This window comes from Lycorma delicatula, chromosome 4 (assembly GCF_047948215.1).
Source record: "Lycorma delicatula isolate Av1 chromosome 4, ASM4794821v1, whole genome shotgun sequence".
Taxonomy (NCBI): Eukaryota; Metazoa; Arthropoda; class Insecta; order Hemiptera; family Fulgoridae; genus Lycorma; species Lycorma delicatula.
The window spans coordinates 123,182,346-123,209,121 of record NC_134458.1 but is presented as its reverse complement, the minus strand read 5'-3'; the positions used below and the strand labels follow the sequence as shown (position 1 = coordinate 123,209,121).

General features: G+C 29.4%; 2 protein-coding genes across 5 annotated transcripts in view; one reads left to right on the top strand and one right to left on the bottom strand.

Annotated features, from left to right (window-relative positions):
- Nucleotides 1-601, top strand: part of LOC142323843 (venom carboxylesterase-6-like) — a 30,488-nt gene extending 29,887 nt beyond the window's left edge. Inside the window, exon 10 of the mRNA XM_075364125.1 lies at nucleotides 178-601. Coding sequence (XP_075220240.1) covers nucleotides 178-379 — 202 coding nt within the window. The 3' untranslated portion in view covers nucleotides 380-601. The remainder of the gene's footprint in view (nucleotides 1-177) is intronic.
- Nucleotides 602-9,016: 8,415 nt separating this feature from the next.
- Nucleotides 9,017-26,374, bottom strand: sicily (NADH dehydrogenase (ubiquinone) complex I, assembly factor 6 homolog sicily). Of its 4 annotated transcripts, none has more exons than XM_075364119.1 (5): nucleotides 26,200-26,374; nucleotides 22,022-22,244; nucleotides 21,515-21,674; nucleotides 16,861-17,096; nucleotides 9,017-11,958 (listed from the first exon to the last, which is right to left on the bottom strand). In XM_075364119.1, the coding sequence occupies exons 1-5, from the start codon at nucleotides 26,334-26,336 to the stop codon at nucleotides 11,773-11,775; spliced, it is 942 nt and encodes a 313-aa protein (XP_075220234.1). In that variant the 5' UTR covers nucleotides 26,337-26,374; the 3' UTR covers nucleotides 9,017-11,772. The 4 variants fall into 4 exon arrangements, with proteins under 4 accessions (XP_075220234.1, XP_075220235.1, XP_075220238.1 ...); XM_075364120.1 differs by having other exon boundaries at nucleotides 22,058-22,244; XM_075364123.1 differs by having other exon boundaries at nucleotides 22,133-22,244.
- Nucleotides 26,375-26,776: the final 402 nt, after the last annotated feature.

The following is a 26,776-nucleotide window of genomic DNA, read 5'->3' as shown; positions in this document are numbered from 1 at the left end:
TTTATCACAAAACTTATTTAATCAAGCATTATTTCGCAGCATATTATTATTGTAATTGTGTATTAAATGTGTTTTTACTTATACCATTTAATGAATATTACTTATGCTAAGTAGAGAATATTATTATCTCAATTTACTTGTACCTTTATTTAATTAATTATGTAACTTGTACTGCAGAATTCCACAATCAAATGGTATTACATGGACTCCAGTTGTACCAAATAAACCAGAAATCAACTTTCTTCAAATTAATTCAAGTTCAAATATGTACATGACATCAAGCTATGATTTAGGAAGACGTTTATTTTGGGAAACATTACCTTTTAATGAACCATCATTTACTGTTCAACAGCCAAGATTTTCTAAAGATGAACTTTAATCATTTTCTTTATAAATATAATGAATTAACAAATGATCAATACAATGAAATGTTTATAAACGCACCTTATAATATAAAGGTTCAAATGTTATTTTGTAGTTAAATACAAGTAATTTAAAGATAGGAAATTTTATATTTACTTTAGGACATGCATAAAAATTTGTGTTACAAATGTACTGTTGTATTATGAGCAATAAATGAAGTGAAAAATTAAATAAAAAATTATTTGAATTAAATTAAAATATCAAATCTAACCCATTTTTTCCTTTCTCTTTTAGACGTTAAAGAGGAGATTAAAATTTTTTTTATCTATAAGGCCGGCAGTGTTAATAAATTAAAGATATTAACTTTAACAAAATAAACTGAGCCAAATTTTTAATAGCTTAAAAATGTTATCAGTTATCTTTGTGGCCATAATCTGTGACTGGTGCCCACCTTGGTATCAGCAGGTGTTACTAGGCAGTATTTTTTTATTTTAATCAGGCAGACATGTATTTTGAATGTAGTCAAAGATTATATTGGATGTGAATTGTGTCTATTCATTTAGTATATGTCATTAAGAGTTTGTTAATTTCATCTTCCTCTATGAATCATGAAACCTTGCTGATGGTGAGGGGGTGCTCAATGATACAGAGTAGCTGAACCGAAGGTGCAACCACATCAGAGAGGTACCTGTTGACAGCCAGACTAAGGAATGATTCCTGAAAGAGGGCAGCAGTTCTTTCGTAGTTGTTAAGGGTATAGGTCAGGACGACATAAACGGCCACATCAACATCACTCAATCTTCTGAGTACTGCGCAGCTAAAAGCAATGGAAAACTACAGCTGCTTTTTTTCCAAGAAAATGTAGCTCTTTGCATTCTCATATAACAAAGATGGAGGTGCCTTCCTTGGTAAAATATTCCGAAGGTAAACCAGTCTCTCGTTCAGATCTCCAGGTGGAGACTACTAAGGGAAAGGGTTACCAGAAAATTAAAAAATAACATTCTACAAGTCGGAGTGTGGAATGTTAGAAGTCTAAAAAAGATTGGTAGATTAGAAAATTTAAAGAGAGAAATGGATAGGATTAATGTAAATGTAGTAGGAATTAGCGAGGTTCGATGGGAAGAGCAAAACGACTTTTGGTCAGGTGATTTTAGAATAATTAAGTCAGCTTGAAATAATGGGGAGGCAGGAGTAAGTTTCGTAATGAACAAGAAGATAGAGAAGAGAGTAGAGTATTTCAAAATGTATAGCGATAGAATCATTGTAATAACGATAAAATCAAAACCTAAACCGACAATGATTGTTAACGTCTATATGCCTACAAGTGCCCATGATGATGATGAGGTACAGTGTGTATATGAAAAAATTGATGAAGCAATTAAACACATAAAAGGAAATGTAGTGGGTGAATATGGGCTGGGCATAAGGAATGTACGAGAGGACCAAGTTACAGAGTTTTGCAGGAAGTATAATTTAGTAATTGCCAACACCCAGTTTAAAAATCATAATAGAATATACACATGGAAAAGCCAGGTGATACTGCAAGGTATCAGATAGATTATATCATGGTTAAGGAAAGATTTAGAAATCAACTCGTCGACTGTAAAGCTCACCCCGGAGCAGACATTGATAGCGACCATAATTTAGTGATAAAGAAATGTAGAAATGTGGTTTAAAATCCTGAAGAAAAGGTGTCAGATGAATCGGCAGAATTTAGAGAAGCTTGAAGAAGCGGAGGTAAAGAAGATTTTTGAGGACATCACAAGAGGTCTTAGTAAAAAAAGATAAATAGAAAATGTAGAAGAAGAGTGGGAGAATGTTAAAAAGGAAATTCTTAAATCTGCAGAAGGAAACTTAGGTGGAACAAAGAGAACTGGTAGAAAACCTTGGATTTCAATGGATTAAAGAAAAACAAACCAACATACATTTATAGACCTAGAAGAGACATTCGATAACGTAGAGTGGAATAAAATTTTCAGCATTTAAAAAAAATTAGGGTTCAAATAGATAAAAGGAACATTTATAGGAACCAAATAGCAACAGTAATAATTGAAGAACATAAGAAAGAAGCCGTAATAAAAAAGAGAGTCTGACAAGGATGTTTCCTATCCCCGTTACTTTTTAATCTTTACATAGAACTAGCAGTTAATGATGTTAAAGAATAATTTAGATCCGGAGTAACAGTACAAGGTGAAAAGATAAAGATGCTACAATTTGCTGAATACATAGTAATTCTAGCTGAGAGTAAAAAAGATTTCGAACAACAATGGATTTTGACAATGAACAGCATGGATGAAGTCCTATGCAAGAACTACCGCATTAAAATAAACAAGAACAAAACGAAAGTAATGAAATATAGTAGAAATAACAAATATGGACCATTGAATTTAAAAATAGGAAGAGAAAAGTTTATGGAGGTAGAAGAATTTTGTTATCTTGGAAGTAGAATTACTAAAGATGGACGAAGCATGAGCGATAATAAATGCCAAATTACACAGGCAAAACGAGCCTTCAGTCAGAAATATAATTTGTTTACATCAAAAATTAATTTAAATGTCAGGAAAAAATTTTTGAAAGTATATGTCTGGAGCGTAGCATTATATGGAAGTAAAACTTGGACGATCGGAGTACCTGAGAAGAAAAGATTAGAAGCTTTTGAAATGTGGTGCTGCAGGTGAATGTTAAAATCAGATGGGTGGATAAAGTGACAAATAAGGAGGTGTTGCGGCAAACTGATGAAGAAAGAAGCATTTGGAAAAATATAGTTAAAAGAAGAGACAGACTTATAGGCCACATATTAAGGCATCCTGGAATAGTCGTTTTAATATTGGAGGGACAGGTAGAAGGAAAAAATTGTGCAGGCAAGCAACATTTGGAATATGTAAAACAAATTGTTAGGGATGTAGGATGTAGGGGTATACTAAAATGAAACGACTAGCATTAGATAGGGAATCTTGGAGAGCTGCATCAAACCAGTCAAATGACTGAAGACAAAAAAAAAATTAACTTCATAAAGTTAAAGTGTTTCACAATGTTTAACATTGCAATTTTATGTTTTTTTTTAGAGGATAACATACATTCCTACACTTTATCTCAGTTTGGAAAATGCTTTATACTTCCAAATTAGTCATTTCTCTCTACTCAGTGAATATCATTCACATTGGTTAAAAAGTAGGAAGGATTTTTAAATGAACTGGACAATTTTTATAAATAGCAATGCAAGCATGATGGTCCTTTTTAGTGTCAGTGTATCATATCTACATTTGCCAAAGTAGTAGTTGTACAGTTTGATAAAAGTAGTCTTTTTTTATAGATGACTTTTTAATTAAGGTAACTTTCACTGAAAAGGTTACTAACCTAAATAACTATGGGATAAAAAAACCATGGCATGGATCTATGCTAAGAATGAAATAATTATTTCTAAGGCCCATAGTAGCACTTCTAACAGTTTGGTTTCTATTCTGAATTTCCACAGGCTGCATAATAATACACTTCAAAGGACAGCAACACTATCACCAAACAAAAAATCCCCCAAAAAACTAAACAACATTCGATTTTCATGCGATCCCACATCAGTCAGCACATAATTCTGTAATTACATCAACAAATAAGAAAAAAGAAATAAAAACTTAAAAATTTAGAAAACAAATCTCTAACAACCAAAAGATTTATAACAACACAACATACTGCCATATTGGAATAATGTAAATTTAAAATGTAACGTTTTAAATTCTCTTCCATCCCCTTTTCTCACACAGGGACTGTCACACTGTGTTTTACTTTATCATTAGCAATCCCATGTACTCTCTGAAACTTGCATACCGCGTTCTATTCTACATAGTGTCTGTACCTTACTAGTGCACACTAAAACAAACATATAGCTGGCCTAATAACACAATAAGGCCTCTGATTTCTGAAAATTGAAACGAAATGCTATTATAAAACGAAAACTGAACTATGTTTCCTTGAATAAGAGGAAAATTATTAACATCTTTTGTGATTTTCAGAAATTTATTAAATCAATAATAAATCTCAAAAGATTCTATAATTACATTTTAACATGGAAATATATAATAAGGAAAGTATAATGTAAACAATATTTAAAATATATAATCGTATCAATTATTTTGGAAATTGTAATGAAAGTGCAAAATGTTATCAACACCATTAGAAATCTACACTTGGTTCTTTCAATTTCTTGTAGTCTTTAGTGAAGGATCATGAAAGGTTACAAATTGGAATGTGAATATATTGTATTGAGGCCGCAAACACAGCCTGACTGAGAGGTCACTAGTCATGATACGTTTATAAACAGGCCCAACCAGATTAAGATACACAATCTTCCTTGGTGACTGGTAAGTATAATTAAATATAATAACGTCACTAGTTATCTTATTAGAAAGCTGTTTTGGACTTTTGTTCTCCCAGTATATGAAATTGTTTTAATACATGAATTTAATTACAAATATGTATATGTCAAACATTATTAGAATATTAGTTTACTTTTTTCAGTCACTAATAGGAAATTATAATGTATCTTTGGTATGAAAATTGTCAACATTATAGCAAATAAAAGTTTGATATATATATATTTTTTCATGGTAAAAAATCTATGTTAAATATCAATTTCTATGATTACCGAATCTAATAATCTGCTTTTTTTATTTTGTGCCTTCTATTTTTTTTTACAAATATTTATTAGTTCATATTTAGAAGGTAAGAAAAAGATGGGGCCTCAGTTTAAAGAATTAAGAATAACAAGTCTCCTTGAAAATATTTTTCCTTGACAATCTTAAAAACTGAAGATATTAAGGATAAATGCAACAATTACATTTTACATATGAAAGATTGAAACAATTTCAAACTTTTAGCTGATTATAATGTTATGCTGACAAATATACTAGTGTATGTAAAGTTTTTTTAAAATTCAGTAGCAAGGAAGACGACCAGCATAGTTTAAAAGCCTACTGACATAATACCCTTTTCCCTACACTGTACTTTTATAAAAAGGGCCATAATACTTGAAAATATTTAGTGTCCGAAACAGAATGTATTCATAACTTTTTAATTGTATAAATGCTGTATACTTCTAATAAATTTATACTTTTAATGACTCTAATATATATTTACATAGTATTTAGGTTTTACTGAGCAAGCACTACAACTCAAAAACCCAGATGATCAGAACAAATTTAAATGAATAAAATCTTTAATTCTAAAGGAAATTTAAAATACTTTTGTTCTACCAACAGCAAATAACGTGCTCATCATACTAATCATAACAATCGTATACAGATTTAATCTTAATTACATGGCCTATATAGTACTAATAAATTGGTAAAAGAAATTCCTCACTTGCCTACGTATAAGAAAGTTAAAAAAATCACTCTGCTACATCAAACACAGTGCACAGATTTAAATAAAATAAATATTTAACACTATTCAGCCATTATGCTTAAATCTTGATAAGTACAGTTGTATATCTCTGAACCGAGACTAATTTGTTTATTGCCTTTAATCATTACTCCAAGTATATCATGCTATAAAATTACAATCATTCTTGTTTATGTTTTACTGCACTGTAAAAAAGACTAGAAATTTGAATAATTTAATGGCTGTACACATCAAATAGGTTTAACTAGTGATTTTCATCAAAAAATTAGTCACATCGCAGAACATTTAAGAGAACATCTCTGTGTGCGCTTACAAACAAACATACAGTACAAATATTTTTTTAATTTATATATTAATATTATTCTTTTATTAACACACATACAACTTCTTTGTAAAGACTGAAAAATTACCTCCTAAATTTTGAATTTAAAAACAACAAATCAACATTGTAAATGTTACGGTTTTTACATTCAAAACAATTGCAATGTCGAACTGGTCGGTATATTCTGAAAAAAAAACTGATGTAATGTTTTATTAAAAATGTTATTATTAAACGAAATTCCATAGTAAACATTCAGTTCTTTTAAAATTTCAATTCAGGTAAAAATATATGCATAAAAATTTAATAATTTGTATAACTGAAATTTTATTTCAGTTTGCAAAAATAAATAAATGGCTATGAAACCAGCATTAAATAGTTTTAAAAAATAAAATTTGATTGAAAATCTATTTAAATTTTTCTCTTTATAACAATCGACTAACATGTGTAAAAATAATGAAATATGACCCAAATACTAGAAATGATTATAATCCACCCAAAGCAAAGCCAATAAAAAATAAACATTATACATTCATCCTAGCATATCACGGATTCCACTTAAATTTTACTGCCCTGAACAGATTACTTTGATAACTAACCAATAAGAATACTGGACTGTCTTAATCAATCACAGCAAGGAAAGGAACTGAGCAATTATGTAGCAGTAAATTCCAACCAATCACAATTCCCTGTTTTTTATCCAATCATAAAGTGTGAATAAATCTTACCAATCGGAATACAATAAATTTTGACAGATCAAAATACATACCGCCCCTGAACCACTGTTAACAATAAATAGTAACCAATCACTTATATTTTACTACATACAAAGAACATTTAGACAAGAATTAATTTTGACCAAACATAATAGAGCAAATTATCATCATCATTATGATATCTGATAAGAATAACAAAGATATTTGTACATCCATAGTTAACCAATCCAAATCCATTTATGACTCAAAATTTGTAAGTATATACAATGAATTATATACATATAAGATTTCAGTTTAATATATGAAATATTTAATACTTTTTGATAGGTGCAAAGAAGAAAGCAATAAGAGTGATAAAAAATAAAATTAAAAGTAAGAGTGATATAGCACCAGGGAAAATATGAAATTTAGATTCCAATAATTGTAGATTAAATTTTACAAATATATTGTTCTTTTCACAATGTTCATCTGTGAGTTACAAAGCTATAGTGTCATACAGCCAATTTAATTTGTATTGTTCACCAGAAAGGGAAGTTGATCATTACAAGAGTTCGACTGAAGAACATAAAAGTTGCAGATTTTACACAATGAAATGACAAAGTATTTTATGCTAACTGGAATCTATATTTTGGGAGTAGATTTGAGGCATTATATGAATGAATACTATTAATTCATCGAATAACAATATAATTTTCCATTACGAGTACAACCAAAAAAATCCCAGAAATTTATATTAATTCTCTTAGAACACGAACATGTGTTACATGTAAACAACTCTCTCCCCCACTCTCTTTCTTACCCAGGGACTGTCCACTCTCTCTTTAGCTCTCCCACTTATTCTCTGAAACTTACATACCGCGTTCTATTATTGTGTCTGTACTTGCAAGCACACATTAAAACATGCCCGTACTAATAGCACGATAGTTCATTTCTCATAACTTTAGCAGTTTTTACAAAACAAATTGAACTATACAATTTAAAAAAAAAATTTATTTCTATAAGGAAAACTTAAAAAATCAATGTTTCCTTAAATAAGAAGAAAATTATTTACATATTCTGTGATTTTTGGAAATTAATTGAAATGATAACAAATCTACAACATTATACAATTACACATGTAACATGGAAATATATAATAAGACAAGTAAAATGTAATTTAAAATTAATACTCTTATCAATTCCTTTGGAAATCAATTGGCATTATAATAAAAGTGTGAAATTTTATCAACACCGTCAGAAAAATTATACTTGGATCTTTCAATTCCTTTTAGTTTTTACTAAAATATCCAAGAGTTTACAAATTATAACACTGACAATTTTTGTTGTGGCTGCAAATACAGCCTGACAGTGGTCACTAGTCTTGATATGTTTATAAAGCAGGACTAGCAGGATTAAGATATAAAATCTTCCTTGGTAATCAATCAGTAATAATTCAAATACAATAACATAATTATCTTATAACAAAATTTGCTGTATAATATTTTGAAAATTATTTCAGACTTTCATTTTCCCAGGTTATGAAATCATTTTAATATCACTAGAAACGTGTTTGTGTCTAACGGTATTATAACATTAATTTTTTTTCAGTGACTAATAGCAAATTATAATGTATAGGTAGGTAAACTGTTGACATAGCAAATAAAAGTTTAATATTCAAATTTTTTCATGGTAAATAATTTATGATAAATATCAGTTTCTATGATTATCGAATTTAATAATCTGTTTACTTTCTTGTTTACTTACACCTGTCTATTTCATATTTAGAGAAAAACAGGGCTGCCAGTTTAAATACATAACACAAAATTAACAATAATTATTTTTTGTTACTGCACATCAGTTTGTGAACAAGCGATTTTAATGTCTTCAATATCAAAAGCCTCTTAACCAATCCAAGGGGAAAATATTTTCCCCTTGGATAATTTAAAAATTGAATGACTTAAAAAATTAAGGATACGTGCAACAATTACATTTTACATAAAGATTTAGCCGATTATAATGTTATGCTGATAATTATACTATGGGATTGTAAAATTTAACTAAAGTTTTTAAAATCTGGTTGCAAAGAAAACAGAAGGCATAGTTTATAAGCCTATGAATATAATACACTTTTTGTTATAAATCTGCTGAGAGCAAAGGTAATTCACTATAATATATTTTTACAAAAAGGGCCCAAAATATTTATAGTTAGAAATAATATGTATTGAAGTTTTAATCACGTAAAACATTGTCAAGTTCTAATAAGTACATACCTTTAATAACTCCTCAATTAGTTTTACATAGTTCTTGGGTTTTACAGAACAAACTCTACAACTGAAAAATCCATATGATCAGAACGAATTTAAATGAATAAAACCTCTGATCCAAAATGAATTTTTAAGTATTTTAGTTCTACTAACAGCAAATAATATCCTCATAAAACCAAAACATAACAATCATATACAGATATAACCTTAATAATTACTTGGGCTTATTACATTCACTGAATGTACTACACAGTAATGTAGCAGTCAGTATAAAATTACAGATGTAATTTATGGTAACAGAATTTCAGTTTTATTCATTAAGTACAACCTAAAATTTGAAAAGTCACACAATTCTGCTTTGATTTACTGAAAATAAACAGTTTTCCTGTAATTATCTAAGTGGTAGTGCAAACTGTCCTAATCATTTCAGTCATGTCTTATTTAAGGCCTAAAATATTATTTTTTTAAATGATAAAAAGCTTGTGTATGAGAATATGTTACAAACATTTTTTAGCATATGAAAAATGCTAAGCCTGACCAGAATTTTAACCAGATACCTTCCAGATGAAAGGCTATATTACCACAAGTTTAATTATATGAATTTTTGTATGAGAGGCGTTCAGATCAATCTAGGATTATTAATTTGTAATAAATGTATAACACATTTATGATAGTTAAAAATACTTTTATTTCTTGATGTAATCCCCTGCAACATTTATCCCAGCATTTCACTAGTGCTTTGATACCTGCAATGTAGAAAGATTTGTTGTTATATCAAAACCAAGACTGGACTGACTGCATCACCTCATTGTTGCTGTTAAAATGCTGCCCCTCCCCCCACCAGGGACAATTTCAAGGGCCTGAACAGGTGAAAATCGCTGGGAGTGAGGTCCAGAGCGTATAGGGGATATTGCAATAACTCCCAGCCAAGATCTTGTAGTGTGTATGTCATGTGGTGGCCTGTATGGGGTTATGCATTGTCCTGCAGAAACAGAATGCCTTTAGCAATCGCACCAGACCATTTTTTATTGAGAGCACTGCACATCTTGAAGAAATTTGTTGTAGTACTTGCTGTTAATATTGACTCCACGTCGATTTTCTATCGATGTGATGATGCCATTTTTATCCCAAAAAACTAAAGCCATAACTTTAGTGGCTCTGAACCACCTCGACCAGGACTGTCATTCACTGATGTACGGCTTCTTTAAAACGTTTGCACCACTCAAATGTTTTACTGCGACAGTATTCATCACCTTACTGTGCAAGGAGTCACAAATAAATCTCACTAGGTTTTATACCTTCATTCATGAAAAATTTCTTTCAATGCACTGTTCCACATATCCATTTAGTACATTGCAAGCAATCTTCTACACGACCAACTGTTGTTACTATTCAACGTAGCTTCACGCCAGTGTGCCACACAATAAAGGGTAATGGCTGACACTTGTACCTAATGTGTGGAACCAACAGAACGCACAGGAATCTCCATTTTTCTAGCCTAACAAAAGTCCTGGATTGACGTGAATGTCCCTCATAAAATCTATGGTCAAATTCTGTAATAGTTTCTCAAATGGCAGGTTTAACCAATTTTTTGTGTTTTTATATCAAAATGGTTTTACAGATGTTATACACTTCTAAATAGAATTATGCAAGTCAAATTCACTACTCTATTTTCTTGAATGATTATTTTTCTTGAAGGGAGGCTTTTTAGATTTTTTCTAGGTATTTAAATCTAGGAATATCTACAAAAATGTTACTATTGGATATTTAAACTGGAAAAACTAATTACTTGTAGTAATATATTATTATATCTGTTCATATATTGAGTTGTTATATTTTATGATGTCAATTCAGATTAACTGGTTCCAGGTATTAGGCTGAAGAAGAGTGGGCTTCAGTAATAAAATCTCCGTTATTCTAGAATATATTTTCTAACTTCTTTTTTCTAAAGATGAAAACAGTAAAGGAATTCTTTTACTTAATTAATAAGTTGCTAAGCAGTAATTATTGGCAGCTTAGCAGTCTTTACAAAAACATCTTGTGCCAGGAACTCAGAAACAGCTGGTCCACATTGCTTACCATTAAGTTAAATTTATATCGATTGATTGATTGATCATCTCTTATTGTGCAGATCATCTACCAGCCGTAATTAATGGACTTTTGTAAACCAACTATTTAAGTACCTTTTCACTCTTTATCAGTCCAAAAGAAATTTATCTGCAGCTGATTAACTCCAAATTGAAATCGTAAAGAAGGTGATTAAATTGAAATCATAAAATAGAACAACACAATATATTAAAATATAATATACACAATGTTAATTAGCTTTTAGGTCAATTAGCATTTACAATTTCTTACAGTTTAAATGTGTAAAAGGAAATTTTTATTTTTAGATATTCCAGATTTTAAATTAAGAGAAAAATCTAATACACTACATAATTAATCTGTCATTTATCAAAATAAAAAAAACTCCAATAGATAGTAGTCTATTGTAATTACAAATTCGTTTTGAAGTAAATTTTATTAACTAGGCAAAAAACATCATTGACTGTGCCATGGAAGACTCCTTTTATCATAAAAAATAATATTTTTTTAATATAAAACAAGTGGTTGCAAATACTAAATTAGGCAAAAATAATTAATACCAAAATATAAGAAAAATCAACAGTAACCAAAAAATTACATTAGCTAAATTTACATTGAAACAATTACATAAACAAATAACAACAAAATAAAATTAATATTTTGATAGTAATTTATTCCAATACAATTGTATATGCAATACGTTGTTTCGTTTTCGTAATTTTTCATTAAAAATATCAAAATCAATTTTTCTTAACCTTTCCAAATAAGCGTTTATACAAACAGCAGGTAAAAATAAAGTTGATGCTTCTTTAGGACAACTTTTTTTAAGACTTCTAGCCTGAAAATATAATAAAATAAAGATTTTTAATAAGTATTGTAAAAGGGTGAAAGGAACATTTATACTTTTTAAATACAGAATAACAACCTTTAAGCTCACTTAAAATATCATTCTTTGCATCTTATTTTTTCATAAAATTGGGCTGACTATAATTTATATTTGCCATAATTTCTTATGTTACAGAACAATTTAAAACACTGCTCTATTAACACCACAGTTTATAAAACTTCATAATGTTGCGGCATAAGTTGTATGTCCTTAGAAGTCACAACATTACAAGTGGAATCCTTTAATTATTAATACAATAAACAGCGAGTCTTCACAGTTTTTATAAATACACATCCACTTCATCTATTAACAGGACAATTCTTTTTAAACTCATTATTGTAATTAAAACCAATAACTTATTTTCAGTTTCTAATAAACTGTCAGTACTAACTTCATTGATTGAAATTTATGAGAATTTTAGATTTTTAGAATGAATAAGTTATAAAGAATAAACTTTACCTGTTAGGCACCTCATCAGCAGGAGTTTGGTTTTCTGTTCAATTCCAGAAGAGTTATACATGAAGAGCCACTATATAAATTAGGTGCAAATAGAAATATCTGTCTTTATGGCTATAAAAAGACACCCTGGGTAGAGCCAGGATAGTACTGGGCCAATACCACAGTAAGGAAGTTAAGGAAAGAGAATAAGGGGATTATCAACTTAAAGAAGACTACCCCTCTTAGTCTTCTCCAGAATAAATGTAATTTACCCAATACATGTTAAATCAGAAAAAGAATATGACTTTGACTCCAGAAACAAAAAAATGGTTTTTTGGTCCTCCTTTACATGAGTTTAAAAAGACCAAACATCATCAGAGAATATCTTAGCTATTATATAAAAAAATTTACCCTTTGAATAAAATTTTGAGATGTGGGAATATCTGTTATCTCCTATCCTCTTGAGTATCTGTGACCAAAACTGGCATTAATGCCCCATATTGAAATCATCATCCTAAATTTCATCCAGTCTGGAGACGCCAACCACAAATACACAGTAACATACAAACAGATACATAAGTAACTATGTATATACATTCTTCCAAATTTTTCATTGTTAAAACAGTGTTTTGGTTAAAGGAGGTCATAAAGTATAAAGATTTGAAAAAACCCTTACATGCAAAATTTGATCTAATTAGCATATTTTCCCTTATTTAATACTGTACAGCACAAGCTACGTGGTATAAAATTACTTACAAAAGAAAAGTAAAAATGATAGTATACCTTTGGTGAGCTGTTCAGACACATGTCTATACGGTTTTCAATTATATTTTAGTTTTAAGAGACTAGAGTATTTAAATTTAAGGAATTAATATCCTATAAAGGGCACTATGAAAGTTTTAAAATATAACTTTGTTTTTTATTATTTTTCCAAGTAATTTCCACCAGATATTTTACACTTCATCCTTCGAAATCAGTCTTCAAAGAAGCCCTGTCAAGTTTCATTAGAGATTTGGGCTCACTCATTGTCGCAAGAGCTTAGGAGGTCATAATCACTCATAAAATGCCACCCCTGCAGTATGTTCTTCACCTAGGGAACAGTGCAAAGTTACATGAAGAACTGTAGAGCACGTGCTCATTTTATTTCAGTGGTGGCCAAATATTCGAAGCAAACTTTTGGAGCAGTGCACTGGTGTGTTATTGTGGTGAAGAAACTAATGTCTATCCTTGATAGCTTTGACAACTTTAGGCAGGAATTCCTTGGTATACCTGTCTTCTGAGTTTCCAGCAAAACTCGCTCTAAAACTCCTCTCGTACTAAAAAATATGATCATTATTTTCTTCTTCACTGATCTGGATTTTCAAACAACCACAGGAGTCACCTCATCTTAGAACACTCATATGCTTTATTCTGAGCTTTGATTGGGATATCATAATAGTACAAGCAAGTTTCATCACCTGTCACAATAGTTTTCACACGGAGATTTCCTATTTATTAAACCTTTTTAGGATTTCATCGCATCATGAAACACAATGTACCATCTGATTATCAGACAACTTATGCTGTACTCAAAGGATACACAGCTTTCTAACTTAAATGTGATCTTGCAGAATAGCATGAACTGCTGGAAAATGAATGCCCAAGGACACCTCTATTTGGTGGTAAGTTACATGCCTGTTTGTCTCTCAAGCATTTTTTGGCTGCAGAAATGTTTCTCTTGGTCACAGACAAAGACAGTCAACCTGACCTTGGAGCATCCTAAAAGCCAAAATTTCCTCTTTCAAACTCTCAGTACCATTTAAATATTGCTGTACGATGAGGACAATCCTCTTCAAGCAGAAAAGTCATTTCCTCTAAACAGTGATCAACACTTAACTCATGTGCAAAATTGTCCAGTATTTGGTTTTTGACTTCTTGAACTAGCATGTTAATCAATACCAGGAGCAGCCAAGATCTCCTGCTCAACTAGGAATCAGAGTTCAGCGCCTTTTCTGAGCTCTATGTACACAATTACCTCCAGTCCTTACTGTTGCTCCATGTTATTGCCCTCCTTGGTAGCCTTATCACATTGATTACTGCTTTGATCTTGTCAGTATAATAAACTGAACACAAATCCAGTAATCTTACAAAACAAATTTTATAATAATAAAAATTGCGTGAATACTGATGTTACAGTTTATACAGACAGCTCTAGAAATGTTGATTCTGTTGGTTGTGGTTACATGGTTGGCAACAGAACATACATGTCTGGCTTTCCCAGCAAAGTATATTCATTGCAGAACTGTATGTCATTAATAAGGCTTATATATAATTAGCCCAACATTTTGATATGTTCTTGTTGGCTCAGATTCCATGAGTGCCTTACAGGTGATTAATGATGTGTACTCCAGACACCTTGTTGTCTGAGATTCATTGTGTCATTTCACAAATGAATCACTATAATACAACTGTGAGCTTTTGCTGGATTCCCAGCCATATAGGAATTTCATGCAATGGACATGCAGATAGTGTGTCAAAAGAGGCTTGTTTTTGACCTACTTTTACCAATTTTGTTGCTTCTGATGATCTTGCCTGTTTCCTGAAGAGGGTAGTTCACAATGAGAGAATACTGTGAACAATAAACTTCACCTAATTAAGAACACTGTTTCATCATGGAGGTCCTCATGCAGAAATAGCTGTTGAGAGGAGGTTATTATCTGCTGTTTGTGAATAGGGTACACTAGGCTCACTGATGACTCAAACAGATGCACCAGTTTGTGTTCACTGCGATTGCCAACAAGGGATCAAATCCTTGTGAACTGTATCTGTTATGTGGCATTGTGTTGCGAGTTTAATCTCCATACAAACTATTCTAGGCAATAATGAAATCTTTTTATCTTGTGTTTTAAGGTTTCTTAGGGCCGTCCATTTATGCTCAGATATCCAAATTACTATAGTATTCTTCAGCTATTCATGTTAATTTGTACAGCAGTTGGAAATTTTATTATTTTAGTTGAGATATAAAATGCGATACATGTTTATTACAAATATATCATGTCCGGGCGATGATAACAGAGAAGTGTTTTTCGCCCAGAAAAAATCAACAAAAAAATAAAAAATAAATAAAAAGCTAGTGACACTGAGTCAGTGACTGGAGCGGCTACAATGCAGGTTGGGACCTGTCTAAACATGTGCTAACTTGTAATGACCTGTTCTATTGTATTGCAAAACCTTCCTTGTGCATTTTGTGTATAGAGTTGGGAAAACAAAAATGATAACATACCTACCTACGATGAGCTTTTCAGACTAATTATATAGATATATGGTTTTCCAGTTTCATTTTAGTTTTACAAGACTAGAAATATTTAAATTTAAGGATATTTATTTGGTTTTTATTTTGAAATAAAAAAAGGTTTTCAATAAGCCTTTGTGGGGTTGTGGGGGCAAATTTTCAAATAAAAAGTGATAAAATTAAAAATTTTAAAAACCCATGAAGCTATTTTGAAGAAACATATCTACTGCAGCACCCCCTGGCAGCTTAAAATCATAAAACTAATCTAAGAACCTGCTCTGAAGTGATACCTGCGTAATGCAATGAGATGATACTTTTTTTCTTGTTTAGCCTCCGGTAATTACCGTTCAGATAATACTTCAGAGGATGGATGAGGATGACATGTATGAGTGTAAATGAAGTGTAGTCTTGTGCAGTCTCAGTTCGACCATTCCTGAGATGTGCGGTTAATTGAAACCCAACCACCAAAGAACACCGGTATCCACGATCTAGTATTCAAATCCGTGTAAAAATAACTGACTTTACTAGGACTTGAACACTGGAACTCTCGACTTCCAAATCAGCTGATTTGGGAAGACGCATCACCACTAGACCAACACGGTGGGTTAATAGGTGATACCTTTGTAATGCAAAAAACCTCATCAAAATCGACACAACTATTTTAGAGAAACACATCTACCACAGCGCCCTCTGGTGTCCTATAACTGTAAAATATATCTAAAAACCTGCTCTGAAGAGATATCTACAATAGGTAATGCAAAAAACCGCATCAAAATCAGCTCGGCCGTTTTAGAGAAACACATCTACTGCAACCCCCGGTGGGGCCTACCCTCCCTAGTGGCCTATTACTGTAGTCTAAGAACCTGATTTAAAGTGATACCTATGTAATGGAAAAAACCACAACAAAATCGGTCCAGTAGTTTTTCAGGAAAATGGTAACACACACACACACACACACAACTTCTTACCCCAAATGCATATACAGTCTCCACTGAGTTGAGTAAAATGGTTAGAAGGAAAGATTAAAGGACCAACCAGTTAAATGGCCCATTAAATGTAATACCTCTGATATTATTGAACTATATTATATTGCGGCCATACACAGACTTTGTACATGATAACTTAAAATATTATAATATTTTTACCTTTTCAAGATGCTGCTTTGCTCGTGAAGCTATCTCAAAGATAACTTCTTTGAGATTTGAATCATTCTTCCCCCTCAGAATTTTTTCTTGCGGTAGATTATGTTTTAATAATAAATCCTGTGGTAAAGTAACAGTTCTACGTCCCAGATTATAAGGAATAGAACGTAGTATGTTAACTAAACCTTGTGACTTTCCTAAATGACTAGCTGCATGATCTGTATGTACACTACCATAACCTATATGAGAAAAAAATTAATATTTTTCAAAAAATATATTTAACTATTTTTAAAAAATCTTCTATAATCCATATATACTTACTTTATACAGATGACAATGTAAAAATCTAACTCAATTATTTTAATTTAGGAGAAAAATATTTTATGCTATGTTCATGAATTATTATTCATAAATAATAGGATAAGAAAGCTAATTAATTACAAATCTACTGATAACCTGTTATTTTAATGTCAGTGAAATACAAACCCAAATCAGTTCAGCTTTAAAATCGGCAAAGTATAATTGATGCTATTTATGAATTTATATTAAACATGAAAGGCTATGGATAAGTCTCATTTTGAAATTAGTGTCTGCAATGATGTAACACAAAACATTCAATTGCGTGAATCATAAATTTCTCATGGAGAAGTCTGGTTTCTATGGTGTAAATATTATGTCAAACAAATGAGTGAAATAGCACTTAAGAGGAATGTAAACAGAGGGTCGTGTTATAATTCACTAATCTGAATAATCATTTGAGCAAGTAACACAAAATTTTCATTTCTCACATATTTACTGATCTTCATGTAACTTGGTAAAAATAAGATGTTTGAACAATCAAAGGTAATAATAAAATTGCTTATTATTTGCAAATGGTTATTTCCTTGAGGAATAATTTATTCACAACTAATGGTTTGTGGTTGAACATTGAAAAAACATTTAATGAACTTATGGGGTTTGCACTCATATTGTTCATTTACTCCAAAGATTATGAAAGTTACATATAATGAAACTTTTGAGCAAATAATAATTTAATATGGAAAGTTAATTAACAAAGTTAAGTTTGGTATTTTTGATAAATTTGCTGTTCAGGATTGAAAACAAACTACAGTTTTACCTGTTTACTATGCCAGTGCTTAACCATCTAATAACAAATAGATTTGCATTTTTATATAAAATATACATTTTTATTTTTAAAATATTTAAAAATAAGAAAAATAATGGTAGGAGGCATGAATTTGCTGAAATAAAGATTTGTGTAAACCTGCTTATAAAGATTAAAGGTCCTAACTCTCTCTCTGCTATTTATATATACCACACTGTTACTTATGTACGCCAGATTAAAAACTTAATTACCACGTACGAATTTCCTTATTATCCATACAATACTTGTGTGTGATAGCCTATGATTCTACTTCCTGTATGTCAACACACCATACTTTGTATTTATTTAACAAATTCCAATGTTATTTAAAAAAGAGTTTCATAAAATCATTTAAAAGAATTGCATGAAATTTCCTTAGAGAGAAGTGTTTTTATATGGTAGAAGAATTTTTACAATATAAGTATCCAATGCATAATTAAAAAATGCCACAAATCACAATCTAATGACTATATATATAGTCTATTGTATAATGACAATGTTTTCTTTATATTTCAGCCTTTTGTTAAGGAAAGTTTATATATTAAACAATAAGTATTTAAACAGTATACACATTTTTTAATTTTAGATTTCAGTTAAAAACCCATGAAAACAACTAATCGTAAACAATATAATAACAAAACAACAAAATAATATAATGTCTGCCAGTATAATGAACATTAACCCTGGCCATGAATTGTTTCATAAAAGCCTATCTGCTAAATTAGCTATGGTGAGTAAACTGAAGTAATATGTATGTAATAATTACAAAGTTCACTAGTTCTAGGTAAAAATTCAAATTAAAACATTTATTTGAAATTAACATGAATCATTTGAGAATTGAACAGTTTTACTGTTTTAGTGATACCTTTTAGACTGCTTACCCATAAAAACTAGAATACAATTCACATTTACTTTTTATTTGATTAATAATTTATTTATCAATGTGTTATTGACTATCACTTAATTCTGTTTAAAAAAAAAAAAATTATTAAATTGTAATAAAAATATTCATGAAACAAATGACTACCTAAATTTTCATTGATGGAAAAACACCATAATTTGGTGTAAACTAATAAAACAAATTAAAAACATTTGTTACTGGATTCAGTTAACTGATATTTTTAGAAATTTATGAATTTCTAAAATAATCTTAAGGTTTATATGTAAACCTTAAATCATTGTATATGGAAAACTTACTGCCTCCTTGTACAACCCATGTGTTTTTTATATTTATATATACATACATACACATATTTTGTAATATGTGTGAATTTACATTCTAATATTATATATCCTTATTAAAACTAAATACAATATCAGACTACTCAGGTACAGTGATGGACTAATATAGTTGCACCTGATGATGGGAATTTGTTTACTGAAACGTGCTATCAGATAAAAAGTCAAGAAGTTAAGTTAAGTTACAGAAAGTTTTTAAATCAAGATTTTTTTTTTATTTTTACAAATTTTTAGTTTATTTAAGCAAATTGGAGACAAAGAAAAATTAACCTGCAAACAATCTATCTACCCAATTTGTGCAATCGTTAGCTTGCCGTTTTATATGAGCACATAATGTTATTAATATTTTTTACATCAATTCTTTTACAATTTATGGTTTTTACAATTTACGAGGATTCTTATTCTCATTTCATTCTTCTCAAATTAACTTAAGAGTACAATAATAATTACAGTTTTAGAATACATTATGTATACAAAAATTTTGTTTACTATTTACATTATATCCTACCATCTAAAAATAAAACTAACATCAGAACTTAATGAGTAAAAGTAGAAGAATACTAATTAGAGTTAAGAAAAAGATAAAAAAAAACAATTTACAATAAGCATTAAAAATTTTTTTTTTTTAAATTGCTGCAGAAAAATCTAGCTTGTGTAACTAACTACAAACTAACCTGACTATCAAAACCAATTGTAGCTGAGTGAAAAACCACAATGAGTACTGCTACAAGTAAACACATGTGGATTCTGGATCTAGAGTCTTTACTACACATTCAGTTTGTTTCTTCAGACTGTGGTGAATTGTACTATGGTATGAGTCCATGTATATGACTTGAGACTTGAAAAGTTTATGTACTTCTGGATATATGTGTATTATAAACACTGATATAGTTACTTGGGTAAAAATGAATAAGAATCCTTTTAGCATTCTCTTCAAAACTCAAAACTGAACCAGCTGTAATGTGCGAGTACTAATTGGTGATATAAGTTTTAATTACAATTACCTTAAGTTAACACAGAACTTTTCTACATTTTAAACCAAAACCTTTGTTTAAGGAAAAGTCTATCCTGCATCTATTTTAAATAAAAAACAAAAAGAAAATGATATTAATAGATAAAATATTAATATTTTTTCATTAAGTACAAAAAAGAGATGGCACTACCATTTGATTCCTCACTACGTTTATATTAACAAAATATTTGTAGTGTAAAGTTTAATGAACTTTCTTTTTCTGTTGTTAGCGTTACCAATAGTTCTATTCTTTTCTTTTTAGTACACTTTAGCCATTTTGTTCAAAATTTGCAAATTTTGTGAAGAAAGGAAAAATTTTAATCTCTAATTTCTGATGTTTTTTATTCAGCATAAAAGTTATAGAATAAAGACCGAAAATATTCAAAACTGGATCTTTAAAAACAATTAAGAAATTTTTTTCAAATAAAAGAGATTTACATGAAATAACGAAGGTAGAAATGATCATTTACTTTACCTGAAGTTATAGAACAGCACATAATTGTACCAGAAATTATCTTTCTTTTGTTTAGACTGTATTGAAATGTCAATAAATGCAAAAAGGAGGATTAATTCTGTTCATTTGTATGTAAATGTATGTTGTGTTTACTTGGGATTGATAGGATGAAAAACTTTCAAATTTAGCATAGTGACTTCTACCTCAAAACAGAGGTGGGAAGACAAAGGAGATCAAGACATCTGTTACTAGGACTGGACCTAATGAATTTTACTCATTTAAGCTTTGAGCTCTTTTACAAAGATTATAATTTTAATTATATAATTTTTCCCAAATTCCAAGAGTAACAGTATTAGTTGAGATTTTCAACTTCCAGATTTTTTGTTTTCCTTTTAACTTGGTGAGAATACAGGTATTGATGGACTTAAATTTTGAATTTCAGATTAAGTATTTGGAATGGATTAAATCTACTTAAAAGATATTTTTATTTTTCAAGGATTAGTTGGTAAAAAAAATGCAATTTTTTTTTTTTTCTATAAAAATGTTTGCTAATTACAGTAATATACAAAGAATGATGATGTAAAGTAAATATATACTTATTTTGGAAGAATTTAGTTGTCTTTAGTAGAAGTCTGTTTCATACTGAATAAGTTTCTCTACAGAAAACCTTGTTGTGTTGTTGGATATGACTACTATGAGCACTGTTTACTGAACACAGTAAAAATATATTCCACAATCATTATTTTAATTAAACAACTGTTATTATATCATTTTCTTGTTATAATAAATCAAATTTAATTATACTTACCAGATCCTTGTAATATCAAATAATACACAGGCGATACTGAATTTTCAGCATACTTTTCCATATCCTCTAAATTCTTAAATGTAGATGAACTAACCGGAGTCATTCTAGACTGTACTAAACTCTTTAAATGATTTTTGGATAGTTTCTTATCCTTTATATTCTATACAGAAAATAAAATGTAAAAATAATTAGTAACACAAAACAATATTATGTTGATAATTCATTGTAAAATTTAATATCATAATCAAAATACATTTTAAAATTTAAGTTTTATCACAAAGATCATAACATCTTAAATTAGGAAATCAAGTAAAGTTAAATGCGCATTATTTATATAACATATATATTTTACTGATAAATAATTTTTCTGTATTTTAATCAGGCACATTCATATTTAAAAGCCACAACTTAACATTTTGAATAACGAGTACATTAAAATAACTTTTAAGACAATATGATACTCATAATAAAATTAATAAAAAAAAAAAAAAAAAATAACAAACTGACCCTGTAAAGTTCTATAACCACAGGATGTTCTCTTACTTGATCTTTAAATAGATTTTCAACAGTTTCCAACCAAAATTTAAGCCTCATCTGAGCAATTTGTTCTTGACTTACTTGATCTTGAACTTTAGCTACTTCAACATTAAATGCTCGAACAGCAAATGCTAATGATCGTGATTCTGATGTCAGCAAAAGTGTACACAGGAAATTTTCATAGTCAAATTTCCTGTAAATAAAAAAAAATCTCTTTTTTAACATAAAACAGTAAGCTGATATTCTAATAACCTTATTTCCTCTCTTTCTAACCTAAGACTGAGATGTTTAAATGTACACCATATTTTTTTAATCAACATTAACATCCAGTTAGAAAATATATATCAATAACAAATAGAAGATTATTGTATATTTTCAAGAAATACATAGGTATTAATAGTCTGCCAAGTGTCATTTTTTCTAAGGTTTGGTTTACAGCATGTCATACGTAAATAATGGAATAATGTAGTTTAGCTACTTATTTATTCTACAATTATATTGAACTGGTCTGTGCTTCTCAGATAATTAACTGTAAATATATTACAAAATTATGAGTGGGTGAATAAAACATCCAAAGCACTGCTAACAAAAGGAAAAATAAAAACAGTATTTACACTAATATTTAGGCTGTTCTTTAGCTTAATTTGCCATGAGTTATGGTTAATGGAAATCAAATTTATGACTTAAAATAATCAACCCAATAAAGAAATTTGATCATAAAACTTGAAAACAAAAATATTTATTTAAGTTTAAATTTATTGATTTGCATAATATAACTAAATTTCATAATTCATATATACTTAACTCTTTGTTATTCACATGTCTATCATTACAATAAAAATGATTACATTATGTCTTGGCCACCTTTTTCTCTCCTGGCGGAGGACTAACCATGCCATATACCTTCCCAATAGCGAATCGCTGTGAGTTTTTAGTCAATTAAGTGGGCAACCTGACAATTCATCAAGTAGTTTTCAACTTCACAGACTGTGAAGTAAATGCTTATAGATATTTGATGTAGATTCTAACTTTGGTAAAAGTGTTAACTGTAGGATGGTTTTAATGATTTACTAATATTCCGAACAATGGCTGACAATAAATCTGTATTCATAAGCTCAGAGACGTTAATAGTATTTAATCTTGATGTTGATTTATTACTTTCAAACAAAGATTTTTGGTGAATCAGTCATACATATCATCTTCATTCATCCTCTGAAGTAATACCTTATTTTGGTTCTGGAGGCTAAATGGAAAAAGAAATTATGAATCTGATACAATGAAGAACCTAATCCCAATGAGAAATACTAACTAAGCAATAGAAAATTAAACATAAATCTATACATTGAACAAGTTTTCAAAACTTCTTAATCCACAAATCTTGAGTTACTGGAGAAGCTAGAAATAACAAAATCAAACTGAATATTATAAATCTTAGATATAATTGTTATACACACTAATTAGTTTTTTGAAAACTTAAAAAACTATTTTAACAGCGCTACTATTTCCACCAATAAATATAAAATGGAAGTTTTCATTAGACTTATATAAATTGCAAAATTATTGGCAGTATCTAAATGATTTATGGGGAATTAAAAAATCTTGCTGTGTAATGAGTGATTTGGTTTTCAGGTTGGTATATAAGTTTCAATGAGAGTTTAACATAAATTGAAACAAATGAAAAGGGTTATATTTATACAACCCAAGAACCTTCAAAATATTAGCTAATAATTATAAGAAATCTTATTCCTGTTGAGGAAAAATTTTACTACTGATGATAAAAGTTAAAAGCACTTCAGGAATTTACGAAAATAATATATACTCCAAAAAAATATATATTCTAAAATAATTCAGTTAAATATAATACCAAAATCTACCTACTAGTGGATGCTAAATCATATTGTACATACAATTTAGAAATATATACTCAGGTACACAGCCTAAAGGAGAGTATTCATAAAGGAATAAAACATCCAGTATGATGAAAAGACTCAGGTTAGATCTGTCTAAGTATTCTCAAGATGGAATATGTACAGCTGACAAATTGGTTTGAGGACATTAATCTTGTTTCTGTTTTAATGAGGTCATAAATTGTCATTTATGGGTATTATTAAATATAAACAACTTCCTACTGAGTTTTTATACATTTAAGAAAAACCAGTAAAATCCACCATGTTAGGTTCTTTTTGTACCATGTGAAAATGCCATGCCTGACTGGGATTCGAACACAGGACCTCTGGATGAAAGGCTGAGACGCTAACACTTGTGCCATGTGGACCAGGTTTTTTTTATTTTTTATACTCTTTTTGGTTCTTTTTCTTTTCTGTTTAGAATTTTTTACTTAAATAGTTTATACGGTTACTTTAATTATTTGTTTTTTGATTTTCTTTCAAATAATTATTTAATATTTATTATTTTATTTTTTAATTAGGTTTCCTTTGTGGTTGCCTAGGGCGGCTGAGACACTAACACTTGTGCCATGTGGACCAGCGCATATAAGGATCAGGGAAGAGTATAACTGTTTTATATTTGCTCAAGAAAAATATAATGAATAAGCGATTTAAATCCTGCACTTCAATTACAATACTGATCAAGACAAGAGGTAGATGAACAAGATAAACTAGAAATTTGGTGAATGCAATTGATAAACTTTATACATGTTAGAATATTGCTATAAACACCAGATTCTGGTTTTTTAGTGTTGAATGTAACAAGGATTAACTTGCAATTTATTTTTTCTACAGGAATCAGTGGAAAAATTAAAAAAAAAATTGGCAAACATTGCTAATGAGTTGGCTGACAAGCTAACAAATTTTCTGAACTAACTGAAAATAGTCTGAAAAAATATAGGCAAGCTGCTTCAGAAATTAAAATGAATAATGAAAGCACATTTAATGATGCAAAAATAATAAACTCATTGAATACATGATGATATAAGATAACACTTCAAAGTTATTAAATGACTAATTGTAAGAGTAATAGAATTCTTCCAAAGAGCCTTTCAAACCTAACAGCAGCACTTTCTTCAGTAGGAACTATTGAAAACTCTATTGAAGAAACTTCTCTTAATTAGTTCTGAAAGATCCTTTGGAAAAAATTTAAATATCTTGAAAGTTATTTAATTACATACTAATCTTAAAATGATAAAATGTTCACTGTAACACTAAAAAAAAAAATCATGAAATAAATAAGACTCAATAAAATAATCTATAAAAAAAATGAAAAACTTTGCACTGAATGTACATTGTTCCTGGTCAAAATCTTCTTTTTTATCACATTTTAAGATGAAAATTCAAGACAAGACTCAAAAATTAAATAAGTTCATTTATTGCCTTCTTTGTTTGCTGATAACATAAAAATATAACTATTAATACTTAAATCAAATATGTATGTAAATCAAATATGATTGGTTCCAATAAAAAATGATATAAAATAAAAACCAAAATCAATGAAAAACCTAATAAAATAAAACTTAACTTTAAACTTAATAAAAATTAAATTAAACTTTAACTCATAACAATGATAAAACGTGAATAATCCCATTACAGTTTTTTTGTTGCGGCTAAAAAAATGAACAGTAGAAAAACTGATAACTTCTCTAGTCATTCCGAGGAAAAGATTGTTTTGATCTAAAAGTATTGAACAAATCGTTGATTGGTAAAATGTAGTGTTTGCTACATTTAAATACAATTAAAAATTTAACTGCCAATTACATTTAATTTATTTAAATAAGACAATTAGAAAATAACAGATGTTATAGAGGACCAAAATAAAAAAAATATATATAACAAATAGCTTATCAAACATTGTTACTAAACAAACTGACAGATATACTCTACTCTAACCTATATAAAAACTTAATCCAAATGGTACAAAAATTACTTACTATTTTACATATAAAATTATCATAAAACTTGTTAAAAATACCTAGTACAAAAAGAAACAAAAATAAGGAATCCAAGACACATTCTTTAAATTACATTACATAAAGCAAACAAATTTAAAAATCCTGTTTTGTTAAATTAACACGTTTTTGTAAACAACTAATTTCATTAAATAATTCAATAAATTTTTAATGATAAAAATTTCTACTTTCAGCAATTTAACAAGAATAGCTGAACTTTTCTGTGAACATAACCTAAAAATATTACCTAACCAAATCGACACAATAATTAGCTGGCGATGTACTAATGTCAGTTTTATTTCGGAACGAATTCTGAATTAATTTTTGCCTTCTAAAGACAAAGTTCATATTTTTTCGACAATTACATACGGCGGCATTCATCATGGCAATCGATAACAGTGTTCTACTTGAAGCGTACTAAGTCATATCTGAATCGTTAGAATGATTGAATCATAAAAATCTTTTCGAAAACAAGCCATCACGCGTATAAGGCGTAGCCAGGATTTTCTCCGGGGAGGGGAAAATATAGTAAAGTTTTTTGTTAAAAAAATGGTTTTATTTTAACATTTGAAAACGCTAAAGTAATTAGTTTTAATGCTGTTCGAACCTATTTAAATCTTAGTTTAGCATTAGCCTACAAGAGTTCTGGCATTTCTTTTTCCTATTTAGCCTTTAGGAATTACAGTTCAGATATTACTTCAGAGGATGATACGTATGAGTGTAAATGAAGTGTAGTCTTGTATAGTCTCAGTTCAACCATTCCTGAGATGTGTAGTTAATTGAAACCCAACCACCAAAGAACACCGGTATCAACGATCTAGTAT